At 44.8% G+C, this 24,214-nt stretch overlaps 1 protein-coding gene and 1 long non-coding RNA gene across 2 annotated transcripts in view; one reads left to right on the plus strand and one right to left on the minus strand.

Annotated features, from left to right (window-relative positions):
• Positions 1-4,645, plus strand: part of LOC120846751 (carbonic anhydrase 2) — a 143,394-nt gene extending 138,749 nt beyond the window's left edge. Inside the window, exon 7 of the mRNA XM_042290940.1 lies at positions 720-4,645. Coding sequence (XP_042146874.1) covers positions 720-929 — 210 coding nt within the window. The 3' untranslated portion in view covers positions 930-4,645. The remainder of the gene's footprint in view (positions 1-719) is intronic.
• LOC121836151 overlaps positions 1-23,445 on the minus strand; it is a 197,171-nt gene extending 173,726 nt beyond the window's left edge. Inside the window, exon 1 of the long non-coding RNA XR_006077805.1 lies at positions 23,365-23,445. This is a non-coding gene — a long non-coding RNA (uncharacterized LOC121836151). The remainder of the gene's footprint in view (positions 1-23,364) is intronic.
• Between the last annotated feature and the right edge of the window lie 769 nt (positions 23,446-24,214).

Below are 24,214 nucleotides of genomic sequence, written 5' to 3' on the forward strand. Positions count from 1 at the left end.
CGAGTGGTGTGTTTAGCGTCCCATCCCACCCACACTTCGAACGTGGTCCCGGAGTGTCAACGAATGACGTCACAGAAGCCGGAGTGTCATTCTGACGGATGTTGCGATCCTAGCGGTTGGTCGTAGAAATGCTGGCGAAAAGCATGAGCGAACGCGAGTGTCGCTGTCGTCGCGCGTCCCAACACCTGACTGCCGAAGCTTCTGCGAACTGTCAGGCTGGGGAGCGACCTCCAGCGGAACAGGCGTCTGCCAGTTCCATTACCGCTGCCGTGACAGCGACAGTGTCGCGGCCGGCGACAGCGTGACACTTGTGTGACGTCATCAGGCGGAAACGAGGTGCCACTTTTTTTTACTCGGTAAAAACACCAATCGGAAACGCGCTTTAGGTACCATAGTGCTGTCCAACCCCGTTGCCTTGCGACGCATTCAAGCTCACTTCACTTGCGCTCGAAAGCTCTACTCTCCTTTCGCGACGCATCGCGGGCGAGAGAGAGAAAAAATGCAGTCCCATCCCTCGGGTCTTATGCAGCTAGCTCGACCATACATAGTAAACCGCAAAATTGCCTCCCGCAACGGCCGCCGGAAGTCGCGAAGACTGCGGTTTCTGGGACGCACAACCCGGTTTGGTTTAAACCGGTCTTTACTCACAGTACAGTTCTCCCGTGTTCTGCTTAACTTCATGTTCTGTCCTTCCGCCATTTTGTTCTCTATTTTTCAAGATGGAACAGTTCCGGCAGCTGCGAGCCGGTTCCCAGGACGACTCGCCGCTCCTGGTCGACAACTACAGGCCCGTGCTTCCACTGAACGGACGCCAAGTGTTCAGGAGCTTCCCGTCGGCCTCCACGCCGCTCTTCAGACCCACAGAGGGCGCTACGTCGGTACTGCTCTTTCTACTTGCATATGGTGGTGGACGCTCGCTCCTCTGCTAGGTGGCGCCTCGGAGCACCGTTATACTTAAGACAAGACGACGAAGCAGAATCCCATAGCATCCACATGGACAGGCACTCACTAGACGCAGTAGTCACAGACAAGTGCTGTAGCCGGCCTGTCAGCGTGTGCGCTACGAGACTCGCGACACCACTGTAGCGGTTTAGGTGCAGTTCCGAACTGTTTTGCTCATCTGCAAGGCAATGAGTGGGCATGGGACATGTTGATAGCTACGGCAAAAGAACAAAAGTGAAAATAAGTCATGGGTCACCTAGGACTAATATTATTTTATTAAATATTAGAAGAGTCGAAGGTCACCCTCTCGTTTAATAGTTGCAAAGAAATGCGTGGATTTCCCAAGACGGGCGGTGGATCGTGCTTTTCTCGTTGTCCTCGGACCGCTACTTGAATGCAACCTAGAAACTTCGGAACACGTGCAAAAATGTTGATAGTGGATACGCATAACACCGTTGTGTTTGCTTCGATGAACCCTGTAGAGTAGAAATGAATTGGGAATTCCTTAAGGGATAACAGCGCGGACAGACGACCACAAAACTGATCCAAGCGGCAATATATTTTGTTGCACACAACGTGACACTAGTCGTCCAGGAAATTTCGCATAATCTTATTTCTCACAAGATTTCGAAATTTCCGTGGGTAGCCAATTATAAGGTCGTACGCCTAGACGTACGAGCCAATTATTTTTGTCCATATGTACTATGTGCCAAAGGGGTTCGTCTCTGTAGGGATCCCGAGTCCCGGCAACTATCTTCGCGGAAACCAGCGTCGCAGACGTTTGTCACGCTTCAGCGAGGGTTCACATTTCTCAATTTGCGCAGATTAGAACATCGGAAGAGCGATTCAGTTCATTTTCATTACATTGTTCAAAATGAAACACCATTCTAATTTGGAGCTCACTCTACTCCAATCTCCGTGATAAGCGACCTTCGTTGGGTGATCCTGCTCTTTTTCATGTGTTGGAACATTGCACTGCTCTTCTCTGTTGTTGCCAAGTTAATTTCGGAATGTGTATAATGCGACCGATCGATCTAATCAGATTCAGTCAAGTAAGATACCGAAATCAGCGCAAGGTGGCATCGAGAATTATTTCTTTGTTTGTTTTTGAAACGCTCGAGCGTGTAGGAACGACATATCACTTTTTGACCGAATAAGCGGCATAGACAGTCTAAAAAAATTAATAAATTTCGTGCGTTTTCGTCTTAAAATACCGATCTTTCGTCGACGAAAGCAAACGAACCCTGTAGCCTCGACTTTAGAGACGGTTTTTAAAAATCGAAGCCAACAGAAGCAGGAAAATATATGAAGCATTTACTTGCGGTTCGGTGTAATTTAGGCCAAATTATCTGTCTGCAAAAAGAAATGATTTAAGAACTGGCCGCAAAACCGAATGGCATACGTTAATGAATGGTTTTTCATAGGATTGAGAATCGAACCCTCGCTGTAGCATCTTTTGAGCGTGTTGGTTTCCGAGTCTTGCTAGTGTGTAACAGTCCTGCAAAAGTGCAATTGACAAAACAAAAGAAAAAAAAACTTAGCATGTGTCCCACGTTTGACTTCCTGCTGTTGTCTCCTGCTGCGGTCATCTGGAACAAAAGCGGCTGAAAGAAGCCTGCGTTTGCAAGGATTTGATTGCCGGCGTGAAGAACCCCTGTGCGAAAGTGATCACGTGGCCTTGTTGTTTGTCCAGATGTTCCTCTCGCGAATTGAGCGCTGGCTTTGTACTCCTCACGAGCTGCCTGTTAAACGTTGTTCTAACGCTCCAGTTTACCTTTAGCAGGAACATTCTTCTGTGCCGTGATCGTTCCTTGTCTTCAATGCAGAGGATAATTACCTAGATATGTATATCCATGCATGTCTACATGTGTATATATATATATGCTACATACGACTAGTGAAGTAAGGTAAAGTAACAGTGACCGGAAAGTGTTAATTAGTAAGAGATATATGCACCAACTGGAAGAATTCACTGAAAGGAAATATGCACTATGCGGAAATAATGGCCACTGACAGAAGAGTTGTTGACGAACGTTTAATCGACATTTGGATCGGGGACCCCTTTAACGAGAAAAAATATTTACAACTCGTAAAAATTTATATACCCATCAAAATTAACGGGAATAAATAATAAAAGGCAAAAACCAAGCAAGAAAAAAAGCGAGAACGATTTCTCAGTTAGAGATAGCGAAAATCTGCGCACAAAAGACCATCGCCAACTCGCCAGCTTAATTCACAAATAGGGTCACACTGACACAGGTGTCGTTGTGACGTGTGATTTAGAAGTGCATGGTATCTTTATTTAAAATAGGGTCGTATAGTTCTGAGAAAGGCGTCGCAGGTATGCTGACTGCATTTGAAGTAACTGCAGTTACCGAACATTTATAGAGGAACAGTCTTCCCTCTCGGCATTTTGGCCCATTACCCGCGTGCTCGCCAATGTTAAAGTTGGACCGTTAGCGATCACGCACATAGCGACATTACGTAAGCGGTGAAACATGTTAGGTGAAATTGTCGGATAGGCGCAAGGATCACCTACAACGAAAAAAAACGTAGAGTAGCGATGCCACGACCAAAGCAAGGAGAGCACAGTAGAAGGAGTATAGGGCTGTTGTTGTGCCGCCAACACTGCGGAATTGCCAAATAGTTTGTTCGATGATCGAACCTTGCTGACGCCATGCGACTGAAACTCGGCGTTAAAACACTAAGCTCTCAAGAGAACCGGTGATAGTCGTCCCAAAGAGGATGCATGCAGCATCAGCATTTGAAAAAACATTTTTTTATCAGTTAAGCCAAGCGAGGCATTAAAGCATAATTACTCAGCAATTAATCCGGTGTGATAATACTTTTCTATTATCACACCTCACTAAGCTGAGAGAATGACGAAGTCTAAAACGTTTACACCCCAGTGCGCATTTTGTTCTTTCGTACAATAATATTTTGTAACAAGTCAATCTCCTGCCGGTGCTGATCAGCAGGCACGCGATGTCCACACCATATCTTTTCTAACGATAATGATTGGAAAAGTTCGAGGACGAGCACTTGGAAGGTTCTTGGCCTTGGGTTGCAAATATTTAGAACACCTGCTTTTTTTAAAGAAGACGATGCTCCCCTACAAGGTTTCAGGCCTCAGGAGCTCTTTAGAATGATCTACGTGAGCCTGTCGATGTGCTGCTCTGATTTGAAAAGAGTCAAGGGCGTCGTCCCCGTTGCCATACCATGCATGACTGTGCGAGATTGTAACAGAGCTGTGGTTATGTTTCGGTCCGCCCCTCAAAGTATGAAATATTTGTCAGCAAGGTTCGATTGTGTCCGCATTATTTTTGGATGCCCTTCAGCGGTGTTTGTGCGCACTGTAGTGAAAGGAAAAAAAAGAGGAAGAAAGAAAGAAAACTTATACTCCCTTTGACGTATGCGAGAGCAAGGTCATACTTTTTAACCTTTACACACAGTTGTACAGAGGTTCGAGTTCTTGGAATTGTCGTTACGGTTTCTGTTCACTGTCCTTGTTGATGTCGACGTAATTTAAGACTTTTCTGTTATTTTTTTCTCCCGATGTTTGTTCCCCGTGGTTCGATTGCATAGTGGCAGTCCCTGTAATGGCTGTTCCCTGTGCTCTATTTGTTGTTTATCTACCACAAAGAAAAAAAAGAGAGAAAAAGAAAATTATATATTTATCGCGAAATAAAATTTGTTGGTTGAACGTTGTGTCCCGACTCGCTGCATGATTTTCTTTCACCATTTGGTTTCACTGACATCTGACGCAGCGGTTTGTTACAGCAGCGTCGTGTTCCTCTTACACCTCCTGTGTAACAAGGCCGCACTGCTGGATTTCTGACGTCACCTAGCGGAGGCCTGCTCGAGGCATGAATTGAACACGTGTTCAGCCTAAGCGTTCGGTTGCAATTAGCGTTCCGCCGACTCAACACCACTCCCAGCCGAACATAGAGACGCAACGCTAGTGTTCAATCTGTATCGGCCGCGCTGGCCTGTGATAGGTGGCGTGAGAAACCCAGGAATATGGCCTTGCCATCTGGGAGGTGTTGGTTCTTCCCACCTTCACCTTCTTCTCTGAGCCGGGACTAATTGCCGAGATTAACCTCTTTGCCTTCCTTTCCTCCTGGTACATGGCCCCAGCTTTCTTTCATTTCCGAACGCGACCTGCGTGGCCACTGTCGGCAAAAGGTGCAACTTATGTACGCTCACAAATCGCAATTCTATCGAGGTTTCATCGCATTCCACCTGAAACTTGGTTGTTTATGACGCATTCCACTCGAATCACTGCGATTTGTTTTCTTCGGTATTACCTCGCCCTTTGTGTTTTAAGGTTTTCAGACAAAGAAACAACATCATCTACTTATTTCAAGAATCAAAAATGCCACTCCACTTTTAAAAATGCGGTTGTGTGTGTGTACTTTCCTGCAGAGCACCCGGATCGGAAAGAATTCGGCGAATAGCGAAGCCGAACCTATAGGTTTAGACCTAAAAACGAGACACGTGACGTGTCACCAAGCCTGACGTGGGTACGTGAGATGTACTGCTCAGTGTTACATCGCAATCGTAATGTTTTATTCTATTTAGGACTCATTATTCGCCGAACTGTCGTCATTAATCGGAGTTGTAGCACGGGCACATTTTTTAGTGTGGAATGAAACAAAGCATTTACACTATAGAGCTGTGTTGATAAAGTAAAAACAGATATCTAAAAACAAAATATTAATAAATTTACCTCATTTTGTCTTCACCATACAGATTACACGCAAGTTCCTTCTAATGAATTTCCTTGCAAACATTCGGTTTGTCGACGGAATTTAAGTAACACATTATCTTATGCTTATTATTTTAAAATCTAGAGAGTTCGTGACATTAAAAAAAAAATTAATCCTCGCAGTTCTATCAATAAAATGGTGCAAGTTTGATCTTGAAAACACCTGATACTCACAAAATAAACGTAGAGAGTTTAGTTAAACTTGAGTTATTCCAGCATAGAGGTGGGTGAAACGTTTTTTTCGAATCAAATTTCGGGCCCAAAATAGATTTTGGAAAGCTTCGAAAGGACGGTCAAATCTCCAGTGTTTCGAATAAGTTAGGATGATTTCGGAGTGATGCCAGCCCAAGTTCGTGAACATCGTGACTTTTTCTGACCATTAACCTGACAAATTGCATACACTAATTAAATATTTCGTGTAAATTTTTCCCTGAAAAACATCGCTGTCTTGTCCTTTTTTTTTTTCTTTTTTTTTTTTTTTGCAACTTGGATGTGTATGCCGTGTGCTGTAGCTAGCAGTGGTGATCAAAGAGGCTTCTATTTCACAATCGTTACCAGCGATGGCGGCATCCCACTCATGGCTTGCACTGACCTTACATCAGCAGCAGTGGTGTGGTAGCCTTGCAGCTGAGCGCGTACCTTCTTCAGCGAGTATTTCGAATCAGCGAATATGTTTCCCTCGGGGAGAAAAAGTAGGGCCGACGAAGAACGACCACCAGCTTGGTGCGATGACGTCGATTCCAACAATCACGTGACCAAAACATCACGCCTTTGCGTGCTTCAGATATGAGCCGACGAGGCGACGAGCTCGGAACTGAACCACCGTGAACTGGACGGACGCTGTTGACGTCTGCCCCCACGCGAGCTCTTTGTCGGTGAGAAATTAATCGGCCGTAATCGTGACGTTTGGCCATTTAGCTCATAGATGACTTCCATTGGCATCACATCAGCGGCCATTGTTGGTGGCCTTTCGGCTGAGTGCGTACCTCAGATTTCGCATCGGAGATTTTTTTTTTGTCAAGGGCAAGTAGGAATGGCTACCAGAACAATGCGATGACGTCATGTGAAAGCCATCTATTCATGTCAGTCACACTGCGCTTTGGGTCATTCGTATATCTAAACGGTCGTGACAGCAAAACATAGGTGAGTAGGGCTGCGAGGAAGCAGACAACGAAGCACCATGCCGTATCGTGCTAACAATCAATGAAACCGACTGAACTGTGTTTTGTAATCGGTAACTTAGGCATTATAAGTAAATAAATGCGGTACACCTGGGCGTTCTTCCTGCCACCTCCTGTCCTACCGACGAAGCCTGATCGTTCGTTGGTGTAAGAGTCCATCTATCACGTCAGGTTTCCCTCTATAGGTTACAGTTCATAGAAAAAAAAAAAAAAGCGAACGAATGCATCCAAATTTCTCGTTGCCAGAATCTCCAAGTTTGGAGACAGAAAGGCGCCCAAGTGTTGCGTTTTGATTGCTAACTCGTATGGTAGGCAAGGAAATCCAGCGGATTCAGGACTAGTAACCTTAACACCGCAAGCTACTAACTGTTTCGAAATTTCAGACAAGATTTTTTAAAAGCGCAAGTGTACAGTACTGCCTGTACTCGAACCTTGCCACTCCGCTGTAGGCCGAACAAGACAAATATACGCCGTTGTGCGGTAACGGCGAGGCCTCCCCAGACGCAAAAAGTTCGGATATTTCCGAAACAGTCAAAAACCAAACGTTTGGTGTTTCACCCCACCCCTAATATTTATACACTCTAAAGATTGTCCGTGCTTCCAATTCCCTATTTGAAACACGTAGTAGACTCAGTCTCTGCGACCTAAAGAAAGAAGTCAGCGAAACATGAGGCCCAAGAAGTGTTCAAGGTTTAAATCTCTTTTTCTGCTCTGGGCAGTGATTGAAACGGCAAGATACGCAAGGAGTCAAATGCATGCATCCACTCAACCATTTACTGTGGAGAAAATACTGAGTGACAAGTGACTAAGGCATCAGCCGTCAGTGCTAGTTTTGTCGTTGTACGGCCGTGGCATGCAGGTCTCCTCATCGTCGCTTACACTCCATTCTGTATCTAATCTTCTCTATGCTAGTTTAATTCCCTTCTCGCAACGTTCACCACAAATGGACCACAGGAAGAACGATGCGGTTCTTGTGAGAATGTAAACGCGTCTGAGCAAGGCACCTGACGATGTAGCAACAACAAAGTCCCATATGAAGCGCTGCCGCGTTCCTCAGTCAAACACACTCCTTATTTCGCTGGGGCCGTGGCATTTTCCTTTTTGCCAAGTTATGCTGAAGTATACTACAGGGCAGTGCGCTCATCCAACACTGCGTGGAATGATCAAAGCTTGTACACTAGCACTTGGACGTCATCCCGGTGAGATCGAGCGGAGACACGGATATGAGTCCTGCGTCAGCTTTTGTTTAAGCCTCGTGTCCAATTAATGCGTCAAAGGACGCTCGGCGCCGGGCTCGGCCCCAATGGCTGTATTGGCGCCATAAGAGTGTGATGACGTTAAGTATAGACGTAGAGGAGGCTTCGATTATTCACAGGCTTTGATTATTCTAAGTGATGTTGGGTCGTCTCATGGCTTACAGTCATTTCTCTCTCTCAGTGGCAGAAGGAGCTTGAGAGTATGCTTCGTTTGCGATAAATCAATTTAATTGATCTCTGTAAGCGGATGCGACAGTGACGAAGTCCGCGCTTTTGTGGCGTCAGTTTTGAGATAAACCATTAAAATCGAGGCACAACTGATAGTTGAGTTGGTCGGTTGCACAAAATGATTCGTCATTAGCGAGGACAGCGAATTCCCTTTCGCGCCAAACACGGAGGCAGCCGGTCAATCACGGCTAACAGTGCGGAGCGCAACTTCGTCCGCTTCTTGCCCAGGGGTTTCGATGATGTCAGAACGCCGTGCTCCTATTGGCTGATTGGAAACTGTAGCGGGTAGACCTCAAGGCACCTAGCATTGAGGGGCTACCCACTATCCTTCCAATCAAAGCCAATCAGAACTCGGCGTGGTTCTGACGTCACCGCATTTCCTGCGCAAGAAGCAGACGACTCGCTCTCCGCATGGAATTGCTCCCAAAGATTTATAATACTCGTGCAGAACGCGGAGACAGCCAGCCAATCACGGCTAACAATAGAAGGATCTCCGCGATAGATGCTGCTCTGAGTACGAAGAGACTCGAGGCACGCGATGTGCACGGGGACAAAGCGTGGCGTTTCACTTGCGCATTGTCCCTTAGTGACTGACACCTGAAGGAACGCAGAACGCGACTTGTTACCATTCCGCTTCTTCCTTGGTGATTCGACCTTTAGCGTTATTATTAGCTAATATCGCCATTTCTTCGGAGGCGGAGCAATAATATGACGCCAGGGTCTCGCTACGCCCCATGTTTCTTAAGTGTTAGCAGCAACCTCACTGGCTGCGGAGCAAAAATAGAGTTTTAGGGAAGCGTTTTTTGCTCATCCGATACGATACAATACGCCTTTTGGTACGAATTGCACACGTGCGAGTCTTTTGCGATCGTACGTGCGCAGTTCGTACCGGAGGGCCCATCTTACCGTATCGGATGTGCGGAAACGGTTCCCTAAAATTCCCTAATAAGATGCTCGCGACTCGCTACGCGCTGCGTTTCTTCAGCTGACGGGGACTATGCGCCGAGAAACTGCAGGGAGGGGAAGAGACTAGAGTGCGGGGGGACGTTAGAAGGTCGAACCCTGGTTAGAATAATTAGTGGGTAGACCCAAAAGTAGAGCTGCCTTTGACTCCACTCTACTCGTCCAATGCGAGAGCCAGACGCCTGACACCGGCGATGCCCGTTCTAACGCGTTCAACGAGTGCAGTAGACACAAAGGCTAATCGTTTCAACCGGTGCTCGGCGTTCTTATGTCCCCGCGTTCTCTCATATCCTCCTCTCTCTCAGTTTCTCGGCGCATAAAGTGTTCTCTCGGGTCCTTTTCGAGCGAGGGACTCGTTACACGGTCGAGTTGCTCGGTGATGGCGATGTTGTGCACCACTTTCAGCTGAGTGGATTCGAGGACGACCTCTTCGACGCCCTGGCCGAAGCGGGATTCGCCGATGGAAACAAGGTACGTCCTCAACTCCCGACGGGTTTTTTCCTATAGGTTCACCCGGCTTCACACGAGCGCGCCCTCGGGTAAAAGTGATACCGCCTCTACCGCCACCGAAAGGGGTTCGACACCTTACGCAAAACACTTTACAAGGGGAATACAGGACATTTCCAGAGTTTACATAGAAACTATCGACAACTCAGATCTGCGGGAACACGCATAACGGCGGCAGCGGTACCGCCTTCGCGTCCGCGACCACGTCAAGCGCATTGCATACCGAGGCGTCGTCTTCACGTGGATCTGGTGGCGAGGGGGTCGGGGAGAGAGGCATCGCCGAATAAACCACTCCACCAGGGGTGGTTTATGGCGCGGCCGTCATTCGGTCTAATGAAAATGAGGAGAGTGTTCTGTATTCCTCTAGTAAAGTATCTATCTGTCGTACGTCTCAACTCCCGTCACTGTTGGTTCTTATATTAAGGCCAGTTAAAATTGACCTTTCATTCCTAAACAATCCAGGATCTTTGCGTAAAGCGCGTCATGCAGTAGTTTGTCGAACTAACCTTAGGTTACATGATTACGGAAGCTCAGGCTGAAGAGGTATAAAAAAAAAAAGAAATCCTGAATTGGCGTTTTCCCCGAACTGTAACTCATAATTCCACCTTCAATCACAGTATTTTCAGCTGGTGCGTAGTACAGCTGAAAATTAAACTAGGAAACTAACCACACCAAGAAAAATATATACTTATCCAAAATTTAAAAAAAAATCAAAAAAACTTTGGATATTTGTATATAGTTTTCCTAATTAATACAGGCCATCAGCTCTTCCGAATGGTAAGAATCAAACTGAGTGCATATCTGAGTTGCCGAAAATTTAATGCGCCGACATAATTTAAGAAATGAGGCATTTCAGGACCAGGTCAGTGACAACGGGAACTTTTCATTGAAGGTAATTCTGGTGATGTATAGGCTTACTGTTAGGCCCAGGAACAGCCTGTATTCACCGCGACCAAATATACTGAGTCAAGAGAAGTCGTATAAAAAGCACGCTGATGTATTGCTTGCTCTTCAGCCCTTTGCGGCGGTCAGATAAATGTTGAAGCTGTGCAGCCGAGCAGCCTCAAACCATATCAGCTTCAAGTTTTTTTAGACAGGACGCTGAAAACATTGTCACACGCAAGGCTAAAGGCCCGTTCACACTCTTGCAACCGAGTGCGACCGAGAGAGACCAAACCGGTTTTTAAGCCTCTTGCGATCTCTTAGGACCAGCTCCGCTCAGTGCATCCGGTCCCAAGAAGTCTTTCTCGGTCGTACTCGGTTGCAAGAGTGTGAACGCGCCTTAACTCCTTTATGACAACGTACAGGCCAACGCCGTCGTTTTTCTTGTAGCAGTTCTTTTGCTGAAAACATGTCAGTGACTTCCAAGGAGCGAAAGTATACCGGCAAGGCTGGCTAGGAAACATCATATTTCTCCTTGTCGCATGGTTTAGATTATAATGTCAGTGATCCAGCGCCATACGTATTGCCATGCCCTAGTAACATTCAACGCTTTAACTTTTTGCTCCCGAAGAAAAACATATGCTGCTCAGGGGGTAAACGCCTTTGGAGACATTGACCAAATCCAAGCAAGACAAGGGCTAATAAACAGCGTACGTTAGAAAAGATTCTCCACGCTCTTAATTAATACGAACAACATAAAGTAATTTTTTTAAGGGAACCACCGCAGGGGCTAAGTGATAACATAAATGTTATTTTATTTTTGGATACTTTTTTTAAATTTTGCATATAACTTCGTAGTTTGGGAACTTGAGCTATACATGAACATTACTGTGACCGTCATCCCACAGTCGCCTGCATTTAGGTACAAACTACCGGGAGACTTTGCTGTTTTGCTCTTGAATATGAAGGTCTTTTTGATGGGCCTGGTGTATCAGAGTCACGTACAGTGCCCTTTTCCCTAAGCGTAACCACGCAACGCCGTTAGCTAATCACTTGAGATTGTCGGTGACTCAGCAATCACTGAGTATCACTAAAGTCAGTGACTTTAGATCTCACCAGTTTTGCGAGGTTACTTTCCTGGTGGAAATGGGCGCAGACGTCGGAGAGTTGAAATTTTATTGCCAATGAGATTAAGGCATACCCTGCGATAATAATCAAATCAACAACTTCCCCGGGAAATGCCACTTCTTTGCCTTGGGCGCTGGTTTTGATGTAATGGATACACTCCTAAATACTCTAGAGTTACTCTATCTGAAATACTTTGAGGGTATCCTGGGACTGGGTATCTTACAAATACTTTAAAAAGTCAGCATTTACTTCAAATTTAAATCCGTTTTGCTACGGTGTTCGCTAGGTTGTGTGCGATTATATACATTTAGTCTGAAGTATGCGTGGCCCTCGTGATTTTGTGGAAAGGGGGACCCACAAATGCAGTTGTGGCCACCTCATAAGTAGCGGAAGCATGTCTCCTGGTAGAGCTTTACATCAAACAACATCTCCTACACGCTCATTTGTGGCACATGGTAGGACAAAGCGCTTTTCGACTAGCATTCCTAACCAGGAGAGTAGGTGGATTATTTCCGTAAATAGGGAGTTTTAGTAGATCACTGCGATAACCGCGATAACGATACTCTGGAGCGATAGGCTGCATGCGCAAAGACACGGACGAAGTATAGGGCATGGTTTTTGGAGTTGCCAGATCGATCTATTAAAACTTCCAAATAAATGTGCAGGGTGTATACAACCCCATGTGGGAGGACATCATGTGTCTTAGAGAGGAAGGACTATTGCGACTGGTAAAAGCTGGTAGTGAACCGGATACCTTTCTTCCCCTTTGGTACATAGTTTGGGGGATGAGGAAGGCCAAAACCAACACTTTACTAGGGAATACATCTTCGCAAAAATGCAATGGCCTTGAAGCGGACAGCTTTTGCGTAGTTTGAACGGCTGAACGGACGCAGCCTCGGGGTTCTCTTTTTTCATTTGGGAGGGGTTGCAGACGGCATCTATGATCTATCGTCGTGGACGACCTTCGAGATATCGGAGAGAGCCGTTTCTGCTGTCTGGGCGGATCCGGTATCTCGGTGCGTCGGCGGACCCCCTCTCCCTCGAAGCAGCAAAAAACGCGACAGTGCGGACAGCGAGATGGGCATGCGCGCTCTCTCGAGCGCGGTCTGCCCACTCCGATAGGGGAGGCTGTGGTGCTGTAGAGGCGCTGTCTATTGCAAATGAGCGGAATAGAATGTAGTTTAGTTAAGCATTTGGCGAAAACACTTTTTTCCCCTCTCGGTGAAGTATTGTTTAGAGTTTTCACTCTTGTGGTTCGCTGCTCGACTGTAAATTTCAGAATAATTTGTAACTTTCTTCCAATTAACGAGTTACATTTTTAGTACTTAGTGCTCTATATACTCAGATACCTTTCAGAATTGAATATTTAGTGCTCTTCACTGTTATTATTTTTGCGGGTACTCAATAACTGTTCTACTTTTGGAGTGTTTGATACACGTCTGGCGGACTGCAGCTACCACTACTTCTGTGAGGCTAGCCTGCCTTACCTTAGATTAGATGCATATTTCGACACATTGAATAACCATCTTAACCACGTGGGTCCATCCTGTATTAGAAGCATATGTAAAAACTGTCAATTTAACGAGTTTCACGTTTATTCAGGAGGAAACCGTTCTTCTGTACCTTCACTACTCCTATAACGTAAGTCTGCACTGATGTTCCTTATTACGAGAAATCAGCATCAACAATCAACTTTGTCTTGTTAGAAGCTGAGAATAATTTTCTGCGCAATCGCTTTATCCTGCCGCTAAGGAACTCATCGCTACATCGCATATGCGGTCACAAAGAAGATCTTTGCATAATGCATTGCCCTACAATCACAGACAGCGTAAGAAACGCGGGGCACGACGTATCTTCAAACTTCTTGCTTGGCGGTTCCGTCTTCGGCCACACCTTTTTCGGCTCATGCCGCAACCTGCTATGGAGGACTAACTTAGGCAGTGTTGCCTGGTCGCCAAATGAAAATTGTCAAAATTAGTAAATTGATTATTACAATTACTAAAAATCTAAAAATCGCGAAACTTAGTGTGTATACGAAGTAGCGTATGAGCGTTTTATTTCAAGAATAATCTACCCGTTTATTTTTCTTGTCCTAACCCCTTTAAGCTGATTTTAAAGATTGTGACCATGTCGTTAAAAAGTTATTCTCTATTGGTCTATAGTATTTTATTGCCCCCGATAGCCATTGAGAGCTTCATGGCTGGTCGTTTCGTCACTGAGACCGCATGACAATTGGAGCTGTTACTTCCTCACCTGGCTACGCCGACATCACAGGGATTTTGAGTGACGTTCCGAACGCATGATGAGGCAGTATACACGTAGGCACTCCTGAGATAGTATACGCACCATCCCACGCAACGTAAGTATCAAATGCTGGCCATTATCTAGAGGCATTGACGGAACCAACGACGCCGATTGGCAATAGAAATACTGCTGTCGCGCCCAATGAGTGCGCCGAGTTCTGGCAATACCTCTTAGGCATCATGGCAGTGGGGCTACATATTCTACGTCACCTACCGGCGGCCAGCAGGGATTATACACGAGTCCTAGCAGAAAAGTGATACATCACTCGTGTCCCAGCTGTGCCCCACGCTGGCCCCCGGTTCGTGACGTAGAAGACCTAGAACTGCGCTTTGTCATCTAGGCGTTATTGGTTTGGATAAGATGCTCTCCGCGGTGTGCGAAGCTGACAGGCCGGAAAAAGCTACGTGCTTTTTGGAACAGTCCCAACCATCGGTTTCGCACCACGTAAACGCCCTATTTGACAAGGTTTATCAGATATGTTTTTTTTTATAAAAGTAAATGTTGTTTTCTCTTACCGCAAAATATGAACTGCGCATCGCCGAATGCTGTCTCTGCCCGAATGTAGCGCTAGTTGTTTGAGATACAAAAAATGTACAATTTCACCTGAAAAAAATGGTAATTTTTAGGGTGAGACGGTGGCGGCCAACCGAGCCCATTATCGGGCCTTGCCCTTAAATTGGCTCGATAAATTGGTGCATGAGTTCAAGTTTTAAATAAAGGAGTATTCTTGTGGTGACTTTTTCCTCGTGGAATTTCAAGGCGTGCCTCCCCTCTGTGAAAAATGGGAACATGGTTGGTCAACGGCAGATGCAAACGACTGCGTTAACCGAAAGTTGCGCATGTGGCGCCATCTCCCGATAGACGCAGCAATCCGCCAACGCACTCAATCGAAAGCCAATGACGCCGTCCTCTGCTTCCTGCGGCAATCGGAAGAAGGCGCCGCAACCCTCGGTTAACTCGACCATCTGCGTTGGTGCCCTCCGTTGACCATGTGAAGGGTGTTGGTGTCATTTTATTTTTGAAAAAAATCGTAGCTACGTTACGAAGATTTACGGGGATGCTTCCTACTAAAATTCACCTTTAATGAAAATTTAAGATTGCTACGTACAGGTGCCATATTTTTTTCCGATTCTAATGCGACCTTTGGTATTAATAACGCCCTCTATATAAACATAGTCTTGGCTACCCAGTGAATTTTTTTCATCTGGTTATGACTGCTAGCCCTACATTTAGTTGCAGACAGCGTTCGGAGATGCCTAGTCTATTTTTACGGTAAAAAAATATGCACTTTACTTGCCTCTCCGAAACGCCGTGAACTTAGGTGCTCGTCCCACCACGCGATAAAACGGGTCCATATCACATGAGCGAATGACATTTTAGCGAACAGCGACATTTGAGCGAATCGACGTTTTAGCGAATAACGGGGGCGCGCGTTAACCCATCCCTCGCCCTGCGCTTTACGCCGCTTCGCGGCGACAGTCTGCGGAGGCTCATTACAAAAATGTGAACCCATTTGGCCCACCCGAAAACGCCGCTTCGCGGCGTTCGACTATTCGCTAAAGTGTCATTCGGTAAAACGTGGGCGTTCGCTAAAACGTCATTCGATCAAGTGAGTGCCTCCCCGATAAAACAGCCAACACTGCTAGCCCTAGAATATCAACACAACGTCCACGATTATCGTTTTGCTATTTGATTGCTTGATGGGGCCAAACCAGTACAAAGCCTCAAAATTCAACAAAAGCGCTAGAAAAAGGTTTTGTTTAATGTTCTACAACACAGTTACCTACAGAATGAACCTACCTGCATAAAAAAACTCAACACTAAAATAGAAAATCAACATTATTGATATGAAAACTACTTAGATTACTTAACGTACACACATATTTTCACTATGTTAGAACTCGAGTAATTACAAAATACGAAGTTTTAAAAATAGCAGCAATTGCCATCTAGTGACCAGGCAAACAATAACAGATCTACGCTCTCTCTGTCAGTCTCTTTTTGCTACCGAAACATGGCCACGTTGCTAAGTGGGTGGAGTCGAGGGGTGCCGATTGAATTGCGACTTCATTCGTGAAACCAATGCTGTGTTCACGGTAAAACATTTAGAAAATGTATAGTCACACGTAATACATTGTATACCAACGTAGTTAATCCAGATTTTAGTTTTGCGCAGTATAACCTCTTCAGCGTTTTTGAAGTGACTCGGTTAACTTTGAGGGAGACGGTACATGTGTTATTCGTATGTAAGCCGCAAGATGTGGTACTAGGACAGCATAGTTTAAATGTTACTGATGAAGGTCATGACACAGTAATAGTCATTTAAAGTTTCAATATTCGCTTATCCCTCTTAATTATAAACACCGAACGATAAATTTCTGACTTTCAGAAGGTTTTTGTGAAAATATGTCAACTTCATTCCCACAAAAGGTGAATTAGCCAGCTTGGCAAACTATTTGAAAGCAGAAGTATTTTGAGCAATGTGAAAGTTAGTATGTTAATGATACCACCATAAACTTAATTTTTCCCTAAAACGACAGCCTTATTTTCGTTCATAACGAGAGTAGATGGAACAAATAAAGAAGGTTGTATTTTGTTACATTTTCAAAACTTTAGTCAGTATAATGCTTCTCTTGGTAATATTTAGCCTATAAAACAGCCGCTGGAGAAGATTTGTAACGTAGAAATAGCACCGATTTCAATGAAACATGTTCAAGTCAAGGATCAGATCAATGGTTGTATGCGATTCTTTATTGCAGGTTTTTCGCAAGATGTTAAAATTGACAAAGGTCTGTATTTTTCTCGAATTGTTTTAGAGGATAAGTTGACACCTTAGAACTCTATCAGATATTGCAAATACTGTAAATACTTTAAATATATACTGTAAAACAAGCAAACAAAGTACTGTAAAAGTAGAAAACAATGGATTGGAGTGTAAACGTATTGTTCGCGCTTTTAATATCTTAATTTTGTATGAACCAACTCATTCAAACTCGTTTTAATGTTTAATCGACTATAAAGTAGAAATCACGTGTCAGCAAATGTTAACGCACATAAAGTCTAAGTCACTGAAAGTCTCCCTGTGCCAACTCAGGCTTAGGTCACCAACATGGAAGCGCCATCATACTGAAATTCTAATGTAGACACCGCATTTACTTACTCAATCATCCAAACGCGTGGGTGTCTCGGCATTTATTTTTTATTCTAGAAAATGAGGATTATACAGTATATACGTCGAAGGAGTCACCAAGGTTGACAGCTGTTTCGATTAGATGAACATTAAAGTTCATGTTATGGTCAAGATAACGACCGCTTGCTTTGCACGCTCAGTTCTTCACAATCCGTTTACCTAAACATGACTATAGCTTTTGGGACGCCAAAATATCCCGTAAACGTATTAGGGGTTAACACTGGTCTAACAGTCTATTGCCTACAATGAATAACCGAAATGACAGGTCTGCTAGCAAATTTGCAACCTTGGATGCACCGAGTGACTTCTATAGATTGATTCAAAGTAATCGGAGAAGTGTCGCTGTAAACCTAAAAAAAAAAAAGAAAGAATAATTGTGAATCTCATTCTTGCTCAAAGTAAATGTGATTTATTGTTTAGAATGATAAAATTCGGACTAGTTAGCTAAGTTTAGCTTTGATGTATTAACGCTCACGATGTGCACAGACAGCGCTCTGTCTGTCTGAACCTCGTTCCTAACGTCTGTCTGTTATTGATTCCCCCCCTGTTATCAAGTAAAATCTCATTTCTTGTTCCTCAACAAAAAAATAGATTCACGACCTTTTTTTTTTTCATCTGACATTGAATCTGGCGCCCCATCGAGACGCATGCAGCGTATGTATGACAGTTTAGATAATCCTGACGCGAACTTCTTTACTGATAATGCTGAAAAGCTCAGGAGGAGTGTACTACAAATAATTACTTGCTGGTCTTTTTTTTTTTTTGTCTTTTGTTTTGTGCACCCTTCTTAAAGACCGGCGACCAGACTCGAGATTCTGCAAGGCAGAAGATCCTCCCCACTATGGAGGAGGAGGAAACAGGCAACGGTGGACAGGGTAGAAGGGGGGAGAGGAGGAAGCGAGGGAAAAGTGGAAAGCGCGAACTGGTCGTCGGTCTTTAAGGCCGTCCAGCTATTTGGGGCACAATGAACAATAAGTCATTAATTTATTCCTTCTGTTGTTTTTGTTGTTTATTTTTTTTGTGCTATTTACATATAGACCGATAGAGGGACAACCAGATTTCTTTAAAAAGCGTTTTTTTCACTTTAGGTATTTGGGTATTTTTGTTCCTAAAAACACTGCAACGTTAGTACCCACATAGTTGAATGAACATTTCAAAGATTTTACGTTTGAAACGTGTATGTTTTGACAAAATAACTAAAAGCTGATCTTATCAAAGCACATACAAGCGTGTTCATTCACTACACAAAGAAGAAAATTGGTAACACTGCAAAAGGAGCCAAGCTTTTCTTTTTGTTTTTACTACGGTTTATGAGGTGAAAACAAGCATAGTGAAGTTCTTAATCAAGAACTTCACACGTGAAGAATAAGAGGCACGCTACCCGATTGTACACGTGCCTAAATATGATTAGATACGGATCAAATAATATGATATTGTGTCGAGACTGCTCACATTTTCGGAATTTACGCTACCACAAAGAGTGTTTTGACTAGAGGTATAACAGGTATACAGATATTGGTACACAGAGATTGGATATTGCTACAGCATAGACCAGACTAGTTCTGAACTGGCCATCTCTAGAAGCATTTTGTTTTTAAAAAAAGTGCTTGCTGTCCGAGTCAGGGATGGTATTAGATATACCAGAGTCATTCACTGCGTACCTGTTTACGAAGCTTCTCCATAACGCTATGGGAGAGCTTGGTACGCGGCCACGGGTGGCACTAGCGTCGACCAGGGGGCTAAGAGCCGATAATCAAGCTAGTACCACTAGGAGTATTGCAAGCAGAAAGTTGGATCGTAATTTCGAACCCACTTTAAATGTGCCACCAATATCTCGCGGTGACGCGTCATCGCACTGGCAGCGTTTCTTGCGAATGTAAGCGTCTTCACCTCTGCACTCTCAGTCAACTGTTCAAACTTTTTTTTTTTTTTGCAACATTCTCCAAATTATTATTATTCTTAATTCCTTCTTTTTGCCTCAAAAAAATTCTTTATACCGATATTACCGTCAAAATTCAGCTCCGCGAGCAGCGCCATCAATAGAGGCGATGCAAACTCATAACTCGCTCTTTTTTGCCTGCTAAGCATCGTTTTGTTTAAGAACCAATGAAATAACAAACGTATAACTTACTTTATTAGAGACCAGTACAGAGTGATTGGTGTTTGCATACAGTGATCAACTACAGACGTAACAAAATTTCGGTGTACGAGAAATTGTTTTTTATCCACTTGTCATCGCGAATTTGTGGTAGCTCACTGAGAGTGGGTCACCAAACAAAAATGATCGCTATGGTACCGTACCACTCCGACGGAACTCTGGTCGAAGTTTGAAGGACTCTGGCTGTACTTCTGACTAAGAGTCCCGAACTCCTCTCAGAGCTGCGTTTCCAGGTGTTTTTCTTTGTGGAACATCTGCTTGATGCTTTCACTTGCCCTCGAGGTTTCCAGAAAGCTCCGTCTTGAATTTTTTTTATTTTTTTATTTTAATACTTTCAGGGCCGTCGTCATTATAGAGAAAAATAAGTCTATCAGAAGAAAAAAAGTAACGTTACACTTATTTTATGGTGATTCAAAACACAAAGGGTGTCAACAGAGTCTTTGAACACTTTACTATTAACTGTAGAGATGATAGAAGCCGGAAGGTGGTTACATTCAAGATTATATTCCGGGAGCGAATGGCCGGTGAAATGCACTGGTGAAAAATCATTGGCTTAAGTACGCGTTAGTATAATTTATCTCGTGAAAAAAAAAAAGAACATAAACGAGCAGTTTTACGGCGAAAGAGAGGTTAGGCAGATATAGATGTGCTTCCATTGATGTGACGCTTGCGGTTCAATGGATATATAATTACCTTTGATGTCATCCACTAGATACTCACCTAGCTTCACTGTGAATAGTTCACTTGGCCACCAGAGGGTTATTAGTTGGTAAACGTTTTGTTGACGTGCGTATAAAATTATATTCGCTCAATTAGCTTTTGCTGAATGCTAATATACGTATGTTAAAAAAAGTTAATTTTACTGACTCTGAAAATAATAAACCCAACTTATTCAGCGGACCTCCTGTACGTCACAATGTCTCTTCAATACTGAACTTACAATGAAAGGACACGTTGTAATCGAAATATAGAGTTCAAATATGTTGACTTACTCTTAATTTTTCCTAAAGTTTTAGAAAAACCGGCTTTTTGAATTCTTTCTGAAAACGCTTCCTTCCCAATAATCTATCAAATAAAATCTCTTTCACTAACTTCTCGTCTATGCCAATAAAATAACACGACATAAGACCGCCCTCAAACACACACACAGAAACACACATTTCCCCTGGGGACTCCACGAAAAGCAAGTACAAAATGCCCCCCTAAAAAAAAACTAAAAAAAAACTTTAATTAATTGCAAAATAAACTATGCATCACTGAACGCTCATTCTTCGCCCAACTGTAGCGCTAGAGGTCGGCACCAGATGCTACATATTCAGCACCAACCGTTACCTTAGGCAAAAATATAAGCGATTTCCTAAATTTTTTAGAATGGGAAAATGGCGGTCAATGGACCTGTATTACACGCGGCTCTATGGCGTCAGTTAGCGAAAACAGGCAAAAATGGGACCCATTTTCCCATTGAAAATTTCAGAAAATCACTCGTAACTTTCGAATAAGGTAACGCTTAGTTCGGAAACTTTCGCATCTGGTACGGACCGCTAGGGCGACATTTGGACGGAGAATAAGCTTTCGGTGATGCAGTTTATTTAAAAAAAAAAAAAAGAAATATTTTTTTTTTTTTTTGGGGGGGGGGGGTAGGGGGGGGGGGGGGGGGCATCCTGTACACTCGGCTCATATCTGCGTTGTGACTGGTGCGTGCGCTAATCGACAGGTGTCGCCCATGAACCAGAGCAAAGACCAACGATATATATTAACTGCAAACATTTCGCAAACAATAATATACGAAACATTTTGGAAAACCAAATTGAAGGCGGAAAAAAAAATAAAAAGAAAGCAAGCTTCCAGATGGCACGAAATACCTATGGGAGCGCTAGTTCATCTTCTTCTTTTGCAGAAGTTATGAGGACGTCATAAAAGCCCAGATTTAAAAGGCTCTGATTGAAGGATAGGGGGTAGACCTCAAGGTAGCGTGCTTTGAGGTCTACCCACTATCCTTCAATCAGAGCCAATCAGAGCTCGACGTTCTGACGTCACCACAACGCCTGCAAAAGAAGCAGACGAACTTGCGCTCCGCATAGGAATAGAACCTCTCGGGGACGGCAATCGTTGCAGTGCTCATGCTAAACAAAATCTGACAGAGAAAGGCGAAAAAGGTGCTGGGGACCCCTTATAAGCGACCCTTTTCAAAAGTCAATCGAGAAATATTGATGATCGCCATTTCATGGTGATATCCCAAACTGCCTGGTAATAGTGGAAGAAAACGGGCTTACAAAGCCGGGAGGAATCATATGTCTGTCTTTTTAGACTTAGGCTAGGTGGCGCAACCTGCCGCCCGTTACAGAGGGTATAGCCATTTACATCCATCCATCCATCCTTGAGCACAAAATACGTGATTAGATCCGAGTATCTGCCGAACGCTGACGCAGCACTCGTTTTCAATACGAGCTGAGCCAGGCTCGTGTAGAACGCTGACACATTTTTCGTGTCCAATACTTGTTCAGAGTAATAGCGAGTTCGTTTCACGGCACTCGTGCCCACGCGTGCCCACTCGCAGCGTGGAACGGGTTCGTTTCAACCGGCACTCCACGAGTGGTTGCACTCTCCGAGTTCATTTCAGCGCTGACACCCCACGCGTGCATGCACTCGCTGCACCGAGAAAATCGGGAGTGCGCCAAAATGCAATCCCGTCATGCCTCGCTGCGGTGGGGCCGGCGAGGAGCGGGAGCAGACGACGAGGGTTCGTCTGCTACAATGTGTCGCGAAACCGAACGGAAAAAAAAAAAAAAAAAAAGTATATTTTCTGATAGAAATCGCGTCCCGCGGGCAACGAAATCAAACGCGAGCTTGAACTGTGAGCGTCTGCTATTTCACGAAGGAAGCAATTGACAACCCGTGATTTATTTGCAGGTTTTAAATCGCTCTGCTGCCGCACAAACGCTGAAATATACCAGTGTGTAAAGAAATGCTCAGAACAAACGCAACAGCGGCCCCCGAGATGTCTATCACCATACCGACGCCCTCACCAAGGCTAATTAATATCTTATCCACCTATAATGACGATCCAAATCGAAAGTCCCAGTTTTGCTGGATATTCCAACAGGCTAGTTTTAAGCCGTACCCTTTCAGTGGTTCACGAATAATACCAGGCTCAAACGGATCAAGCTTCTGCTCGGACAGCATCATCAGTTCTCTTCAGTGTAAACGGTTATAAGAATTGAAAGATCGCAACCAGCTGCTTTGTAGACAGCTGGTTGCGGAAATTTACGCCGTCTGTAATTATCTCTACGGCAGCCTAGCTGCTTGAAGTCATCGCAACTATAAACTACAGGTTGCAGCGACCAACGTTCGTAGATAAACGTTGGTAGCGACTGCATTCTCGCATCACTCCGAACAGAAAGGCGCTAGTTTCGGTTTGAAGTCGGTACCTTTTCTACAACATAGATGGCGGCAGCGGCAGTATTCTGCACTCGGTGCGTTTGGCGAGTTCGTTTGAGTCCAGTTTTCCGTGCAACACTCTGTGAGTGCGACGCATTCTGGGAGAGAACTCGAACGGTGCCAGTGCGTGTGAAACGAACTCGCTATAAGTGAGCAAGCAATGGCGGACAAGCATGGCGCGGAATTTTGAAAAGGGTCTATTCAAAAGGAAAGCAGAAGCAAGACGAAGAGGGTCCGCTCGCTCGCCGCGACAGCAGCGAAATGCCTTTTTTGACGAAAGCGGGGGCAAATGAGCTTTGATGCATGCCCCCGGCGGCTCGTAAAAACAAAAAAAAAAAAATAAAACGACATAACAGACAAAGATTGGTCCGTGCATAGGTCACTATGCTGCATACATTTTCGTAGAACTACGGCCTCACCTGAATAAACGTTCACAGACTCCTGCCACATGAGGATGTCGGGTACGCAAGAAGCGAATACCCGTGGCTCAGAGTCCGATATAGGAAAATCTGCAGCCGCCCGCGTTGCTATCTCCGAGGCAGATATGTGGAATTTCCTGTGACTGTTTTTAATGCTTCGCCGAGTCGCACGAGAGTCGCGTGAACTGCACGTTCCGCAGAGCAGGCAAGCTTGGCCGCTCGGACGCTGTCGAGAGCGATGAGCGAAGATCGTAAAATCGCGGCTGCCTGAGCGGTGTCTATCGCCATTTCAATCAAACAGGAGCGCGTCGCGTTGATGCGAGCAAGCGAGCAAGCAAGAAAGGACGCGCGGGTCCCGGCAGCAGCGACATCAAGAAGCGCGCCGATGCAATTCCGTCGGCGCTCCGGTGTTATCTGTGTGACGTCAGTTCCATGACAAAGTTTTCGTGACATCGATTTCTAAACTTTGCACCCCCATCCAAGCGCGGCGAAAGACGTAGTTCTACGTCAAAAGAGCACGTATTGTCGGCAACAGGCGGCAAAATACGTAGTCGCCACCAGACGCGACCGAGAAGGCGAGGAAGCTTCAGCGACCGACGACCGCGGACTCAGGGGCGCCTGCCCGGGTTACCGAGCGCCAGCCCGGCTCCACTGTAGCTGTCTGCTTGGGTGTTGTCTCAATTTAACGAGGGGGTGATGAGGAGGGCAAGGGGGGGGGGGGGGGGCGTCTTTTCTTTTCGTTTTGTATTAGGAGACAGCAAAACCAGCATGAATCAACCCAAGTGTTTTTCTTGTTTAAACAATCCATCTTTATGTCTTTTTCTGTCTTTCTGTCTTTAAACTCTCACTG

This window comes from Ixodes scapularis, unplaced genomic scaffold (genome assembly GCF_016920785.2).
Source record: "Ixodes scapularis isolate PalLabHiFi unplaced genomic scaffold, ASM1692078v2 PGA_scaffold1__304_contigs__length_218370807, whole genome shotgun sequence".
NCBI classification, from domain to species: domain Eukaryota; kingdom Metazoa; phylum Arthropoda; class Arachnida; order Ixodida; family Ixodidae; genus Ixodes; species Ixodes scapularis.